Source organism: Aspergillus puulaauensis, chromosome 2, assembly GCF_016861865.1.
Source record: "Aspergillus puulaauensis MK2 DNA, chromosome 2, nearly complete sequence".
In the NCBI taxonomy this organism is placed as follows: Eukaryota; Fungi; Ascomycota; class Eurotiomycetes; order Eurotiales; family Aspergillaceae; genus Aspergillus; species Aspergillus puulaauensis.
In genome coordinates this window covers 5283561-5299435 of record NC_054858.1, presented here as the reverse complement: position 1 = coordinate 5299435, position 15875 = coordinate 5283561, and the positions used below count along the sequence as shown (strand labels likewise).

The 15875-nt window shown below is 53.1% G+C and overlaps 8 protein-coding genes across 8 annotated transcripts; 4 read left to right on the top strand and 4 right to left on the bottom strand.

The window, feature by feature from the left end:
- Positions 1–237: 237 nt before the first annotated feature.
- On the top strand, positions 238–1401 carry APUU_22154A (zinc-binding alcohol dehydrogenase family protein; the record flags this gene model as incomplete). The annotated part of the gene is made up of 2 exons (XM_041700986.1): positions 238–806; positions 867–1401. 2 exons carry the CDS (start codon positions 238–240, stop codon positions 1399–1401), a joined length of 1104 nt encoding a protein of 367 aa, XP_041553916.1.
- Positions 1402–1420: 19 nt separating this feature from the next.
- Positions 1421–2668, bottom strand: APUU_22153S (serine hydrolase domain-containing protein; the record flags this gene model as incomplete). The annotated part of the gene is made up of 2 exons (XM_041700984.1): positions 1421–2532; positions 2578–2668. The coding sequence occupies 2 exons, from the start codon at positions 2666–2668 to the stop codon at positions 1421–1423; spliced, it is 1203 nt and encodes a 400-aa protein (XP_041553915.1).
- A 237-nt stretch (positions 2669–2905) lies between these two features.
- APUU_22152A (uncharacterized protein) lies at positions 2906–3949 on the top strand (the record flags this gene model as incomplete). The annotated part of the gene is made up of 1 exon (XM_041700983.1): positions 2906–3949. One exon carries the CDS (start codon positions 2906–2908, stop codon positions 3947–3949), a length of 1044 nt encoding a protein of 347 aa, XP_041553914.1.
- An 18-nt stretch (positions 3950–3967) lies between these two features.
- APUU_22151S (uncharacterized protein) lies at positions 3968–5216 on the bottom strand (the record flags this gene model as incomplete). Its single annotated transcript, XM_041700982.1, has 4 exons — positions 3968–4147; positions 4193–4218; positions 4266–4362; positions 4428–5216. The coding sequence occupies 4 exons, from the start codon at positions 5214–5216 to the stop codon at positions 3968–3970; spliced, it is 1092 nt and encodes a 363-aa protein (XP_041553913.1).
- A 359-nt stretch (positions 5217–5575) lies between these two features.
- Positions 5576–8978, bottom strand: APUU_22150S (bifunctional cytochrome P450/NADPH--P450 reductase; the record flags this gene model as incomplete). Its single annotated transcript, XM_041700981.1, has 5 exons — positions 5576–7819; positions 7877–8569; positions 8614–8649; positions 8696–8811; positions 8864–8978. 5 exons carry the CDS (start codon positions 8976–8978, stop codon positions 5576–5578), a joined length of 3204 nt encoding a protein of 1067 aa, XP_041553912.1.
- Positions 8979–9322: 344 nt separating this feature from the next.
- APUU_22149A (uncharacterized protein) lies at positions 9323–11144 on the top strand (the record flags this gene model as incomplete). Its single annotated transcript, XM_041700980.1, has 3 exons — positions 9323–9588; positions 9635–9835; positions 9884–11144. 3 exons carry the CDS (start codon positions 9323–9325, stop codon positions 11142–11144), a joined length of 1728 nt encoding a protein of 575 aa, XP_041553911.1.
- A 222-nt stretch (positions 11145–11366) lies between these two features.
- APUU_22147S (cytochrome P450) lies at positions 11367–13141 on the bottom strand (the record flags this gene model as incomplete). The annotated part of the gene is made up of 5 exons (XM_041700979.1): positions 11367–11788; positions 11846–12445; positions 12501–12569; positions 12617–12716; positions 12767–13141. The coding sequence occupies 5 exons, from the start codon at positions 13139–13141 to the stop codon at positions 11367–11369; spliced, it is 1566 nt and encodes a 521-aa protein (XP_041553910.1).
- Positions 13142–13650: 509 nt separating this feature from the next.
- On the top strand, positions 13651–15201 carry APUU_22148A (uncharacterized protein; the record flags this gene model as incomplete). The annotated part of the gene is made up of 2 exons (XM_041700978.1): positions 13651–13878; positions 13936–15201. The coding sequence occupies 2 exons, from the start codon at positions 13651–13653 to the stop codon at positions 15199–15201; spliced, it is 1494 nt and encodes a 497-aa protein (XP_041553909.1).
- Between the last annotated feature and the right edge of the window lie 674 nt (positions 15202–15875).

Below are 15875 nucleotides of genomic sequence, written 5' to 3'. Positions count from 1 at the left end.
TTTCCACCTTATGTATCTGAGACGCTGGTCCAGCTGCGCCGATCGTTCGGAGTAATCAGCGTAATGGCCGGTGCAGTCGGTAGAGATGTTACTAGTATTCCTCCGACGATCGTAAGCAGGAATTCGACTCGGAGCAGATACGGATAAAAAACAGTGCAATATTAAATAAAGCAGTGGCATGACTGGTTGGATGCCGGACGTCGCTATTCAGATTTGCACATCCATCAGGCAGACACAATGGCACCACGCACACAAACCGCAATTATCCAGACTGAGAAATCAATCTCGACAAGGATTCCTCTTACTATTAATCGCTCTGCACCTATTCCTGAGGTAAAGTCAGACCACCATGTGCTTGTCCGGGTGCTTGCGGTGGCATTGAACCCGAACGACCACAAGATGGTCACCCACTTCAACACGCCAAACAGTATAGCAGGATGCGATTTCTGTGGTATCATCGTCAGCCCTGCTTCATCCTCGTCTTCAACTGCAGACAGCCTCCCCGAGGGCACAAGAGTCTGCGGTGCGCTGTTTCCGTACAGCCCAGCAGACGCCGACAACGGATCCTTCTCGCAATTCTGCGTGGTCGACTCTCGTCTGCTGGTCAAAGTCCCTGATAGCTGGAGTGATCTCGAAGCTGCATCGCTTGGAGTTGGGTGGTCCACCATCTCGCTTGCATTTTCCGATCCCAATGCGCTGAACCTGGAAGGGCTGCCCACCAAGCCTTCTCACCAGGCGAAGGAGCCCGTGCTTGTTTACGGCGGTGCAACTGCATCCGGCACCTTGGCCTGTCAATTGCTGAGTCTGTGAGTTAATCCAGCTGTTTTATTGAGCCCATGCAGCTGCTAATCCACTGCCTTGACTAGGATGGGATACACACCGATCGCCATTGCATCCAGCAAGTCCGCCGAACTGGCAATCAAATACGGCGCGAGCGCGACAGCTTCGTACGCATCCAAGGACTGCGTCGAAACCGTCAAGTCACTCGCTGGTAAACCTATCCGTCGCATGCTAGACTGCATCACGGACGCCGAATCAGCTGCCATATGCTACAATGCAATGGCTCGCACCGGGGGCACTTATGCGTGTCTCGAGGAATGCCCCGTGGCCTGGCGCACTCGCAAGATCGTCAAGGTAAAGGAGGTAATGGGATTTCAGGTCCTTGGAGTGGATATCAACCTGGGCGACTCCACATACACAAGAGCAGGAGACGAGAAGCTCATGGCAATCGGGATAAAGTGGGCGGGCGAGATACAGGCCTTGATGGAGTCGGGGCAGCTCAAGGCACACCCACTAAGAGAGCTTCCAGGCGGTTGGGAAGCTTTAATTGAGGGTCTGGAAATGCTACGCAAGGGAGAGGTGCGAGGACAAAAGCTTGTTGTGCGAATTCCACAGGACTAGATACCAGCAGTAGTCTACTCTATGCATGGTCTATACTATCAAACTGGCCCCAGAAGTCCTTCTTCCACTCATTCACAAGCTTGGTCACTGTAGGATTCCCAAATGGCGCCTGCTGGGTTGCAAAGAAGCCAGCAACGCGCAGGTCTCTGTTCGCCCACCAGACGATATTCGAAGCTCCTCCCCATCCCAGCATCCCCTTGGGCTGCCCTATCTCGACCACCTCCCCCACGGTTAGTATTCCACCCAGCCCGTGGTTGATAACATCCTCCGCGATCGGGCCTGAAACAGTATCCCATGCAGGGCGCAGTCCCAGCATCATCTGGACGCTAGGGGACTTTGGCACAAGCTGTGGCGTAAACATCTCCTCGATAGTCGTCGGCTTGAGCAGTCTGGGCGAGTCGGAAACAAGATCAGCCAGAACTGCCACGTAGTCCTTGGCCGTACAGGAAAGACCACTTCCCCCATCCTGGTCCTCTGGATTGTCAAACGCCCATCGATCGTGGGGCTGGAGTGTTCCGTCTGGTGCTCGCAGTGCACCTCCCATCGCCCGGGCATTATACTCAGGGTGACGAGCGATGTTGAAGCATGGGAATGGGGCAGAGAGACCCAACTTCTGCCAGATATTCTCTACAAAGTACTGCTCCAGCGAGACTCCACCGTGCAGTCTGCTCACCACAACCCCAGCCCAGTCCAGACTGCATCCGTACAGCCACCCCGTCCCTGGCTCAAAGACGAGCGGCATTTCGTACCGGTCAGTGACGCGCAGAGATGGCTTCTCGCCAGCACGATCGCGGGCTTCGGCTCTTAGTCGTAGGAGTCTATGTGTAAACCGATATCCCAATCCAGACGTATGCGTCAGAAGGTGCCTTGCAGTGACTGGGACTTTGCTGGGCTCAAAGACAAAGTCCGAGCCAGAGGCATCAGTCAGGATCTGCTTCTCGGAGAACTCAGGCAAGACCTTAGTGAGCGGCTCGTCCAGGCCTATAAGACCTTTGTCGATGCATTGCAGCAGCGCAATGCTGGTAATGAGCTTCGTGGCGCTGGCGACCTTGAGGACGATGTCTTCACGGAGGGGAGAGGCAGTGGGCAGGACCGAGTCGTAGCCGGCTACTTTGCTGTATATTTCATTCCCTAAACTGTCAGCATAAGTCTCTGCTAGTGGAAAGGAGGAAATACCTTTTCCGTCGACGCATTTGCAGATGACGCCGTGGACCTTGGGATTCTCCTTCCTGGTGTAGTCGGCGAGCAGGGTGTCAAAGTCAGACATTCTTGCAGGACAACAATGGGCGACAAGAAAGAGTATCAGCAATTTCCAATGCTCACTGTATTAATTACCCACGACCAAAATGATACGAGGTCCAATCAGAGAGCATTCGGTGGGTTTCGGGCGTTTCGGGAATAACTGTGCCTATACAGGTCAACACTATAAGAACATAGCATGCTATATTACCCACCGTGATGTAAGAGGTTAACTCGCATAGCAGTCAATTTTATACAGCTCACAATGTCTCTAGATCGCTATGCTGCCGTCCACACTGCCACTCCCCAAGGCAGAGGTGATGCCCGGCCCACCGCCGACCAGGTGCTTCACGACCAGGAGCCCCTCGAATCCCACTGGAGCGACAAGGTAATTCTAATTACTGGGGGAACGGCCGGTCTAGGTGCAGAGTCAGCCCGCGTCCTGCACAAGACCGGGGCCAGGATCTTCATCATGGGACGAGACGACGCGAAAGGCCGGAAAGTCGCCAACGAGATATCCGCGAGCAACCCGGACCATCCACCAATTGAGGTTATCCAGATGGACCAGAGCAGCCTGCAAAGTGTCCAGGATGGGGCAGACGAGCTTTTGAAGAGAAGCGGTGGAAAGCTCAACGTGCTCATGGCAAATGCCGGTATCGTCGCGTCGCCGATTAAGGAAACGCAGGATGGCTTCGAGGCCGTCTTTGCGATCAACTACTTGTCGCCATTTCTCCTCGTGCGACTGCTTACGCCGGCGCTTATTGCCTCTACGACACCGGAGTTTAATTCGCGACTTGTCGTTGTTTCCAGCGCCGGTCACCGCGCAGGCAATGTTGACCCGGACAAATACAACTTCGTCGGCGAGGGCTATGACACGTCCAAGGCATACGCACGGAGCAAAACAGCCAGTATCCTTATGGCTAATGAGTTCGAGCGCAGATATGGAAAGCAAGGAGTGCACGCCCTGAGTCTTAACCCGGGCATCATCATGGACACCGAAATCTCGCGCGGTCTCCCTGGAAGCTCAGAGTCACGCCGACCAATGTACTACAAGATGGAGCCTTTATTAGCGTTCTACGAGAAGGATGTCGAGCAAGGAGCGGCTACTCAGGTATGGGCGACCATAGCAAAGGAGCTGGAAGGTAAAGGCGGGCTGTATCTAGACGATATCCAGGTTGCTGGTGAAGCTACTTTCGACGGCCAGTTATGCCGGCCAGGCTGGAAGCCCTACATCTGGGACGAGAAAATGGCTGCAAGAGTATGGGGAGACAGCTTGGCTATGCTCGGGCTAGCAGGATTCCAATGTTAAACTATCAATATAACTATCCTAGGCTGCTCTGGCAATCATGTTGGCGTTGTAGTAAAACGGGGGGTCACTGTCTAGTCCCACTGCATGCAGTCCCTCGAACCCTGCCTGCTGCAAACGCTTGTCCCATTCCTCAGGAGTTATACATGGCCCTCCTGTGCGTCCGTCTGCGTCGCCTAGCCACCATCCTGGCAGCATTCCCTGCACTCGTCAATGACTACTCGTTGGATAGAGGGGTGTACTTACCACCATGAAATCAACATACTTGCCGGCTGCACCGATGTTAGCCTGCATTGAGAACAAGACAAGGAATACTTACGAGGCGAGAGCTCTTGGTTGAAGAGGAAGCCGTTGGGTTTCAGTAGTTTTCGAACGTTCTTCAATGTGTTGACGAGACATGGCGTTGCGTGCAGTACCTGCAGGCAAATCAGTAGGGTTCCAATAATAGCAGATATCGACTCTGGCATCTGTATCTACTGACGTTCGATGCAATGACAAGGTCGTATGCCCCGGTTTCGAATCCCTGTTCAGTAGGATCACGCGAAATATCCAAATCTTGATACTCGATGCCATCGTATGCCTCGAATCGGCGTCTGGCGGAGTCGAAGAACAGAGGCGAGATGTCGGTGAAGACGTAGCTACTATACAACCGCTGTCCATCGTCTGACTTCAATCCCTCTAAAGCCCGAGCTGTCGTTCCCCCAGTGCCGGCTCCTATCTCCAGGATGCGCAGTCCAGGGTTACTGCGGCCCATGAGGTTGAACAGGGGACGCACTTCAGAGAGTCCATTCGCCCAGTCATAGAACTTTTCCAGCAGTCCGTCTTTCAAGAGCACCTTCACCAGCTTCACGCGCCCCTCGACAATATCAACAGCATTTTCGTACACTCGCCAGGGCCCTTCAATCACAGGCCACAAGTGCGTATCTTTGACCCGTTCTCGCAACTCGTTCATGGCAGCCAGACGATCGTCACTGCTCATGTCTACCAGCTCGCTCGAGTCTGGAACCTGGGGATACCCTGGCTGCGTAAACTTCTCATACTCTTGTGTTATCCAAGACCGATAGCGCTCAAAGTGTGGTTTCGTGCAAGTTGCAGAACGCAGTTTGTCTTGCATCTGTATGGCGCACATCACCCACATCCGGGCAATCATTTCCTGCTCTCCCTGCGACTCGCGAGTAGGCCTCATGGCCTCGCTGACGGGGACTGGTCCTACGTCGGGGGACCATTGCAGGTTGACTGTCGCCCATTCTGGCCTGTTCGGAATTGACATGGTGTATGCAGCCGTCGATGTTGAAAGATGTCTTTCAATTGATATCGCCAATACTGAAGGGAGTTTCTCTGACTTCTGGTTCTTTTTAGACGACGGCAGTAACATGGAGTGGCCTGTCTGCCTTGTCTATGTACTTCCCAACTGCTTGCATCGATAAATCCCGATGCATACGCGGACATTATCACTGATCGGATGATAATTGTGGATTTCCTCCGATAGTCATTTAATCGGTATTTAGAAAGACTTGTCCACCAAATTAAGCGTATCGCCTACTGGGGAGAGAACTACTAGCAATAGAAACTAGAATATATCTTCCATTATTGCAATATGCCAGACGATAGTCAGGCGTGATAATACAGTTAATCAAACACATCCACAACATATCGAGTGTTCTTCAAACCCTCAAACCAAGTGCTGATCGTCTCTCTCGTTGTCTCTTCGCCCTGCGTCTTCTTCGCGTCCAGGAGGATATCAACAAGCATCGACTTCGCAGAGTCACCGACTGCTCTACTGCCGCAGATATAAACACGAGCCCCTTTCTCCCATAATTCTAGGAAGCTATCCCTGTCCTTCCACAGTCTGTCATGCACATGCCGGCATCCTTCACTGGCCTCCGCCTGCCGGCTATATGCCCGTCGAACGGAGACCACTTCACTGGCCTCCCACTGATCCAATTCACCCCTGTATAAATCATCTTTTCCTGGCTCACGACATCCAAAGTAGAGTACTGCGGGTGCAGTCACCCGTCCTGCAGCACGCATCCCCGCTCGTTCTTGAATAAACCCTCTAAAAGGAGCAATACCAGTGCCAGCCGCAATCATGATGACCGGAGTGTTTTCAACATCAGCAGGGAGATGAAAGGCAGCATGAGACGGCCGAACAGCAGCATGTACAACATCTCCTGCTTGGAGAGTAGATAGGTAGCTAGTTGCCACTCCAGCACGACGTTTTCCCTGACCTCCAGAAAAGACCGAGTACGTCAAGACGACACGACGCGGGCTCCAGACAGGGGATGAGCCGATGCTGTACTGCCTAACACGCATAGGGGGCAGCATGCGGAGGAAGTCTGATATGGCAAGGTCAATGTCGGGGTTACTCTCGAGCAGATCCAGGACCGAGATACGGTTGGCAAGGACCTCCGAGGCGTAGTATCCATCGGCAAGAAGCGTGTCCAGCTTGGCCTTTGTAACGGGCTCATTAGCTGCATCGATAAGACTCAGTATGTTGCGTTTAGTGGCAGGCTGGGCCAATTCCACATAGGATCCGAATACATCCACAGCAGGGACTGGGCCGCTGTCCGGAAGGAAGGTTACTGCCTTGGCTGAGATTGTAAGGTGTGCATCCCATGGGAGATGGAAATGTCGTAGCGCTCGGTGGACTTGTTCAGGGGGGTTGACTGGCAGCACTGCAAGATAGTCGCCTGCCCTGTACGCCATGCCCGAGGGCAGCTCGATCTCAATGTGTTGTTTCTTAACATCGGCATCCTCGGCAGTCAATATGGACGTGGCTACCACTCTAGCCTCTTTACCATCTTGATGGAGGATCGATTTGCGAGGGTTGCTCACTGTGACGCTCAGCGAAGGGCCTTGAGGGGCTGCAGCGCCATATTTCTTCTTCATCGCCGGCCAGAAGACCCCATCTTCCCAGGCCTCAAAGTCCGTCATCTCGTTTCCTCCTGCGACATCGGTCAGACCTAAAGCAGCAACGCGAGAGCCTCCATGTTGAGCTATGGATGAATCCACCAGTCTAGGGATACGGTGGAATGTGGCGGCCCAGTCGTGGTGGCCACAACCAAAGACAGCATACGACACACCCTGGAGGGCGTCGCTAACCTCGAGGCCTTCGAGCCAGTGCACAAATTGACCGGCATTGTCCGGTGGCTGACCCTCATATGAGGCCGTGATAATGACTACCGGTTGGTCTTTTGGGAGCTTCTCAGTGGCGTTGTCAACGGCGTCCACCACGCTGGCAGAGAAACCGTGTGCAAAAGCATCAGCCGCCAGACGCTCGGCCATGGACTGGCAGGTTCCACTATTGGAGCCATAGTATATGCTCAATGGCTTTCCCTTCGCGCCATTTGGCGATGTACCAGTGCCATTTCTGGCTGCAATTGGACGCGAGTTCGCCGGTGCAGCCGTTCCAGCCAGTCTATGCCCTAGTTCTGTTGCTCTCAGGCCATCACGGGGAATTGCCCTGACCTTGAAATTAGCCGGCTTCACGGTCAACGTCTGTTTCAGACTGAGCGTGTAGTCTGGGTCGTCAAACTCGAAGTCAAAGTTCTGCAGGAGCATCGCAATAACAAGCAATGCTTCCTGCCAGGCAAACGGCCGGCCAATGCAGCCACGCGTACCATTTCCAAACGGTTTCCAGGAATTGGGGAATTCCTTATTGAGGCGGTCGAAGTTGGCGTCCAGCATGCGTTCTGGCTTGAATTCCTTGACGTCTGCCCCGTATACCTTCGGGTCCAGATGGGACGACCCTACCAGCACGATGATCAGCTCGCCTGCTTTCACCACGTATTGACCTCCTACTACTTCGTCCTGCTTGGGTGCAACGTTGAACACAGGAAGCGGAGGCGTGAGTCGCAGTGTCTCTCTAAGGACCTGTTGGGGTGGATCAGTGCTCCGGCATTACCCATAGACAGTGGAGGCAAAACATACAGCTGAGATATACGAGAGTTTGGACAGGTGCTCGAATCTAATCGGCGTCTTGCCACAGACTTCATCCACTTCCTGCTGTGCCTTGCGATATGTGTCTGGGTGCTTCATGAGATGGTACATAGCGAACGAAAGCATCCCCGACGTCGTCTCGTGGCCAGCAATAAGGAACGTAATCAGGTTATCGAGGATACTCTCTTCGGTCATCTTGAGGCCAGTCTTTGGATCAACGCCATTCAGCATGGCAGAAAGCAAGTCCTTGCGCGAGTCGAGATTCTTCTCCGTCTTGCGCTCTTGCAGGATCTCGTTCGCTGTCTGCCTCATCACCTCGATATCCCCAAAGAACTTCTTGTCCTTACCACGATAGAAGAACGAAGGAATGGGCAATCGTCGCGCTCTATCGCCGCTCTCGGTGAGAAAATCACCCATTGCTTCAACAAACGGGTGGACGCCGTCCTTGTAGTAGCTGTTGAATCGAAAGTCCATTGAACACAGCGCGATCGTGTCCAGAGTCAGGCGCGTGAAGTCGTCGGTCACCGTGATGGGTTCTCGTCCGTATCGTGCCCATTTCAAGGCCAGCTGGCTTGCAATGTCGTACATTCCGTCAAACATGAGTCGAAGGGATGAGGGTCCAAATGCAGGGACGAGGATCCGGTGCGCAATGGCCCAGGCGGGCTCTGTCTCGCCATCAATGGCCTTACGAGTTAGATTTATCACTAGAATTCCTATAGTTGGCTTACCGTGAACAGTCCGTCGTGCATCGCATGTCTCATCTCCTGCAGTATGTTAGAAGCTGCGTGCGAAAGGGCCGTCTGTACTGACCTTGAGGGCGAAGATGGTCTTTGGGAAGCGCTTTTCGTCGCAGAACTCATTCACCATGTCATAGCTACAGGCGATGATAAATGTATGCCCTGGAAAACGCATCCGGTAGATTTCGCCTGTGTGAAGGCTATCAGCGACGACTTGCACGCGGATATTTGATTACCATACCATGTTTGTCTGCTAGATCGTACAGCGACTGAAGGGGCAGTTCCATATCAATATCGAAGAGATTCCCCAAAAGGGGGACGCCCGGAGGCTGTGGGATGTTGCTCAATTTTCCCATCTTGGTGGTTACAGTGGATGATGAGAGGGAGCTGCCATCGATCTATATTGGCATTACTCACAGAATGATCGGGAGATATCAAGACATCGCATGATACCAATTCAGACAACATTATTGGCGAGATTGCATGTTCCCAAACAATACGCTGTCAGCACCAAAATTGCCGACGATCAGGATAAGCATCGGTAATTTCTAGGGGCTGAATGGGCATCAGCAGAGACTGGCAGCTGGGGCTGGACTGGGTGCACTGCCCCTGACATCTCTAGACGCGTTAAAAAGTAAGTTTCTACTGCATGCCTTGCCAAGTCGTCAATATTCCATCCTGCAGCGTATGCAGACTCACAATGTCACTCAAGTTCCTAATCGTGTCCGTGTCCCTCCTCTCCCCTGCCCTTGGCCTGGTTCCTCGCCAGTCGACCTCGTGCAGAGCGATACCAGGGGACCCTGGATGGCCCTCTACCTCTGCTTGGGATGCTCTCAACAGCACCGTCCACGGCCGCCTCAGTGCTACAGTTCCCCTTCCCAGCGTCTGCCATGACCAGCCCTTCGGAGGGTACAATGAGGACGCGTGCACTGCGATCAAGGCCGCATGGCTTGACGATACAACCTTGTATGTTCGTCCCCTCTCGTGCTGTTCCTATCTGACTATGTGGCAGTCTGAGCAATGCAGCCGAAATCATGAACCCAGGCACCCAGAATTACTCCTGTGTCCCGTTTTCCTCTCCCTCGCAGTCCTGTGCAATGGGCAATTACGCCAGTTACTCGATCAAAGTCACCGGCGCAGAAGATGCTATTGCGGGAATTAAATTCGCACGCCAGAATAATATCCGGCTGGTGATTAAGAACACTGGTCATGAGTACGTCTTGTGCTAATACCATTGTTTACCCAACTAACGACTTGTCAGTTTCTCTGGAAAGTCCACGGGGACCGGGGCACTCTCCCTATGGACACACCACTTGAACACGACCGAGATCATACCCTCGTACAAAAGCACTGCGTACACTGGACCAGCTGCGAAACTGGGAGCCGGTGTTATTTCAGGTCGCGTCTACCAAGTTGTCGCCGAGGCAGGCTACCGGATCATGGGAGGGACTTGCCCAACCGTCGGTCTTGCTGGAGGATACACTTCGGGTGCTGGGCATTCTCTGCTCAACGGCGCATATGGAATGGCGGCAGATGCGGTCCTTGAATGGGAGGTCATTACAGCGCAGGGAGAGCACGTCATTGCCAGTCAGTCCAACAACACTGATCTCTACTGGGCTCTGAGTGGCGGCGGTCCCGGCACCTTCGCTGTCGTCCTCAGCATGACTACCAGGATCTTCCCCGATGGCCCAATTGGAAGTGGAATCCTGCTCTTCAATATCACCTCAGACAATACCGAGCAATACTGGGGTGCGATCGAAGATCTCTGGGCGTTTTTGCCTGACTTTGTCGACGCTGGCCCGAATACGTGGGACTTTGCCCTAACTCCCACGGGCTTCCAGGCATATGCCATCACCGTCCCGAACCAGAACGGCACCCAGGTGAAGAGCCTCCTACAGCCATGGCTAGATGCTGTCACCAAGCGCGGTATCAAATACTCTTACATTCCCACAGACTCGTCAAGCTACCTGGAATACTTCTCCAGCCGATTCGGGCCTGGAATTGCCGGTGCAGGACCAGCAACCGTCCAGCTTGCCTCGCGTCTGATCCCTCGTGCAGCCATGTCCAACTCCACCGAAACCAAGGCCATCGTGAACGCACTCCGAGCTATCGTCGAAGAAGGCGAGAACCTCCAACTAGGCTGCCACGCCCTCAACGTCGGCAACATCGAGCACCCCGACAACGCCGTCCTGCCAGCCTGGCGCAACGCAATCGCGACCTGCAACATTGTCAATTACTGGGACTGGAACATCACCGCTGCAGAGATGCAGTCTCGCAAGGACCTGCTGGTGGACCACCTCATCCCGCAGCTTGAGGAGGCCACTCCGGGGGCAGGCACCTATCTTAACGAGATCGACGCCCAGTGGAAGGGCGACTGGATCACGGAGCTCTACGGAGAGAACTATGATCGTTTGCTCGAGATCAAACACAAGTATGATCCCGAGCACACGTTCTATGCTAGGACTGCCATCGGGAGTGATTCGTGGTTTGCGGATGAGGATGGTCGTCTGTGCAGGGCATAACGTAGAACAGGTGTATAATACTTTGCTTCAGAGCCTTCATTTCTAGGCCTTTATGTTCACATATTTTATGTACATATTGTTAATTACACCGCGATTCTGTTCTTTCCGTCAAGAAGTCAAGTACTACGATCCGCTTTGTTTTCCATTATCCTAGCAGTCTAAAGTATACCAAAACCAGGCCTCCTCCCAAATACACTTCAAATTTGAATAAACCCAATTCCTCTAGAGACGGACCTCAGACAGACGGCTGCGCACTTTGACCTTAACCGTCGGGTCCGAATCCAACATGATACCATGAGATATCGCAGTCGGCATAGAGATGTCGCTCATTTCCCAATCATGCTTGAGCAACAAATGACAAAGCGCAATCTTGACCTCATTTGCAGCCAAGAATCGCCCAGGGCAAGCGTGCTGGCCGTGACCGAACGCGATCTGCTCCGGGCGAGTCGTAGTGAGCTGCCACACATTTTCCTGTCCTGGCTGTTCGCGCAGACGCACGAAGCGATACGGGTCGAACTTTTCGGGGTTCGGAAAGATTTTGGGGTCCCAGGAGGCGTGGCTGGAGACGCCGAGTCGCGTGCCTTGGGGGATCTGGAAGCCGTCTGGGAGGTCGATGTCTTCTGTGGCTGTCCGGACCATGTTTACTTTGAAAAGTTAGATTCAACTCCAGTCTATAGGCAGTGGAAGTCAGCAACACTTACTAGAAAGAACAGGCTTCAGTCTCTGTGCCTCCTTGATAACACTGTCCATCAACTTCAGATTATAAAGCGACGAATGCTTCAGCCCTCCGTCGGCAGTCACCGCGGCTACCTCGTCACGCAGTAGCTGGATGGTTTCAGGGTGTTGCAGAATCTCATACATCGTGGTTGTAAGTAGATCGGTAGTGGTATGAATGGCCGACAGAGCAAGCGTAAGCTGCATTGCAGCTGGAGAATATTTAATCCCCTTCTCTTCTGCCACTTGCTCCAGCCATTCAATGGAATCATACCTCTCCTCCGTGACGGCCGATGCAGCCTTTTGAGCGCGACGTCTCTCAATGACTGGTGCAATGATAGCTTCCGCCTCTCTAAGGTGGGCTCGAACCTTTTGCGCCTGGGGCAGAAACCGGGCAATGAATGGACGTAGGAACCGAGGGTATGTTCGCAGCTGATGCGAGGCGATGAACGAGTCTACTGTGTATTCCTTGGTGATTTTCAACCACGCAGGGTCCTGGGTGACCTCTTCATCTCCCAGGAAGATGGTTGATGACAGGCGAGCAACGAGGTCGAGGAGTTCATCTTTCAGTACAACTTCATGCCATTCTTGGGATGATACGTTAGTTTGCAGTTTATAAGTCCTTCAGTATGGAGTCACTACCGTTGTCTTCAGGAAACAAGTCCTTGCATGCGTTCGCACAAGTCTCGGAAAGCGGGTTCGTCAGTCGTTCTACCATGCATCAGCGTGATATACAGTTGTCCAAGCAGAAAGCATACTCATGGCACTCATCAGCTTCGTCTTTGTCATATCGGTCAACAAGGTTGTCCCGGTAGACTCCAAGTACGGCTCAAACCCAGGGACTTCGGCGCAAGTAGTCTAGATGCCTGTTAGCTCAGCCCAACCTCTAAAAAAATGCATAAATATACCTCTTTCATGAACTCGGCATGACTGAGCGCGTCGATATTCCGGATGTCATTTGCCAAAGACGGGGGTAAGATGAGCATTTCGCCCTGATCTGAGATGATGCGAAACGGCCTCGATGCACCCACCTTTGCAAAGCCCTGCTTAATAACAGCACGGGCATTTGCTGCGAATGCCTCCCTTGCCTTCTTACCAGTGAAGTCCCAGAAAGTCTTTTTTGTCACCAGAGGGACATTGGCGAGGGGTTGCTCTCGGACGGAATATGAAACCAGCACTGCGATGATGCCCGTCACCAGCAGGGCAATGGATATGTAGGGACGCGTCTCTACGTCTTCAGAGACAATCGCGGTGGAAACGTTCTGAGCTGCGTGCAGATCCATGCTGTCTCGTATCGTGCAGGTTGGTAACAAGGGCCAGGCAAATCCCTGCGTATGCAAGAGCTACGATCTGTCACTGACACCGAGAGTGCTTTTAGTTCAGCGACAGGCTGAATGCCTCCAAGGGCTGACAGGGGCTTGGGCCAATGGATGAATTGGTAAATCCGTGATTATCCAGCCTCGTGGTCGGACCATTGTTGCCCGCCTTTACAAAGCAATATCCGAGATAATGGCAGTGATGAGTCTGACAACGCGGGTCGGGCGTTAGTGTACAGCCTCAGGGCGCAGCGAGGGTCTCCATTTGCTGATAACGGAGCATGTAAAGCCCTCCGGAAATATTCCCGAAGTATTGCTAAAATTACCGAAACGCTGATCGAGCTTCGTGAAGATATCGGATCTACACCATGCTTACCTGGATGAGCTTTACTGCAGTTGCATACAAACCTTCGTGACTGTGGTCTACTACACTTGCTGCTGCCAGCAAACAACCTCCTACATCATCATACAACACCATGTTCGGTCTGTTCAGCAACAGCACTCCTGCGGCGCCCGCCCAAGTCCCCACGGACACGGTCATACCGTTGAATGCTGCCGATGACACAGAGGTCTTGCGCAGCGTCGTTGTGGTGCTATCATACCGCTTTGATGACGTCCTGGATCCGGCGAAACTGAAAAGCTCATTCGAGAAGCTCCTCGATAGGCCAGGCTGGCGCAAAATAGGAGCACGCCTGAGACTCAATGTATGTGCAAGACGTAAACCCACACGAAGGAGGATGTTCTAACAGTTGGACGGATAGAAGGAGAATGGGCGGCTCGAGTACCACATCCCAGAGCGCTTTGACGAACAGCGACCGATAGTAACCTTTTCGCACGTCTCCCACGACGTCTCGATTCTCAAGCACCCTCTGGCGTCGAAATTGCCGCGACCGACAGAGCGCCCTGCTGTTGTCGGCGACCCAAATGACTTCGACGAGTTGACATGCAGTCCGGATGCACCGAAGACACTGAACGACTATCTCACCAGAGACGTCCCTCAGCTATGCCTGCACGTGGTTTCGTTCACTGACTCGACGCTGATATCAATTTCTCTCCCACACACCCTCACAGACGGAACAGGCGGCGCACAGATATATCGATGCTGGGCGCTTGTGTTGCAGGGCCGAGAGGACGAGATCCCTCCTTTCCACGGATATGACAGCGACCCATTGGCAACCTTTGGCGAAAAGTCCAGCGAGCCATACATGTACGCGCCAAAATTGTTGACAGGGTGGAGAAAATGGCTCTTCGTGATGTACCAAGTCTACGATGGCTGGCGATACCGCAGCTCGTCACGGATCGTCTGTGTTCCCGGGGCTTATATGGCGGCTCAACGGCAGAAAGCGATAGAGGAGATCCGCGCGGAGACGGGCGACGACAAGGCATTCGTCAGCGACAACGACGTCCTGACAGCCTGGTTCACGCGGCTCGAGGTCGGTCATTTCCCGCGAAATTCGAACATGACCGTGCGCATCATGAACGCATTCGCGTTATCTGCAGTGCTGGGTAACGACCATCTGCCCTCAGCCAAGGCGTTTATATCCAATGCTGCGTCGGAGATCTACACCTTCATGACGGTGCGGGACTTCTTCGCCAAGCCGCTGAGCTATGCCGCATATGCAATCCGTCGGTCAATGATGGAAGGCGGAACTCGCGAACAGATCGAGGCATTGCAGGCCGTCAAGAAACAAACGCTGGCAAGCGAAGGCCATACATGGCCGATGTTTGGAGACCCGTCCATGGAGATGATGAGCTACTCGAACTGGACTAAGGGCAAGTATTTCGAGACGGACTTCTCAGCAGCTATCGTGAGGGAGGGGTTTGCGCGCGAAGCTCGGGCTGAGAAGCCTGGGTTCGCGTCGATGGTGCAGTTCAACGCGTGGTCGACCAAGTTCGATCTGCGCAACCTGATGCCGATCATGGGCAAGGATGCAGCTGGTAATTATTGGCTGCAAGGGCCATTGAGAGATGTAGTGTGGAAGCGGATAGAGAGGGATTTGAAGGAGGGGACGCCGGAGTATCAGTAGTGTGTACAGATAGAGCTGGACCGCGGGTGGTGTTTTGATCCAGGAGCCAGGCAGCAAGGCAGCGAGGCACAAATACAATATTACCAATCACTGTACACTTCCTTCTTGGCATTGTAAGTCACGTGGGTCGTTGCACAATTTCGCAACACAACTAAAGAATTAACTGGGTGTGGTAGAGTAGTTGTAGTGGTCGTACGGAGTAAACCTGATAAATAAATTATCCCTGTCGTCTAAGCAAGAGCTCTGGCAGCAAGGTGTTGTGGATGTGGACATGAATGCTCCCTTATACTGTCGCGGTGAAGATATATATCACCACTCCTCCAAACTGACCATCTAACCAACACAAACCCCCCATTTCTCAAAACTCTCCTCATTCGAATGGAAATCAACAAACGATGAAACTCAACTCGCTATCCAACTTATCTTTGATATTGAACCGGAAATACAACCTCCGACACTATCGACTTCCCCGAGGATGCCAGTCCCAGCTGTCTGGAGCAACCTGGAGCATCCCGAGGCGCACTGCTTGTTATTTGCGGCAACCGATGCCGACAGATCAGGGCTGCCTTTGATTCGTGCAGTCTAGATATAGTGGGTCAATACTTATGGGGCGACTGGCTCCATCCCTGGCTCGACTCGAGTGGCGCCGCATAAACAGGATTTAGGCCATTTAT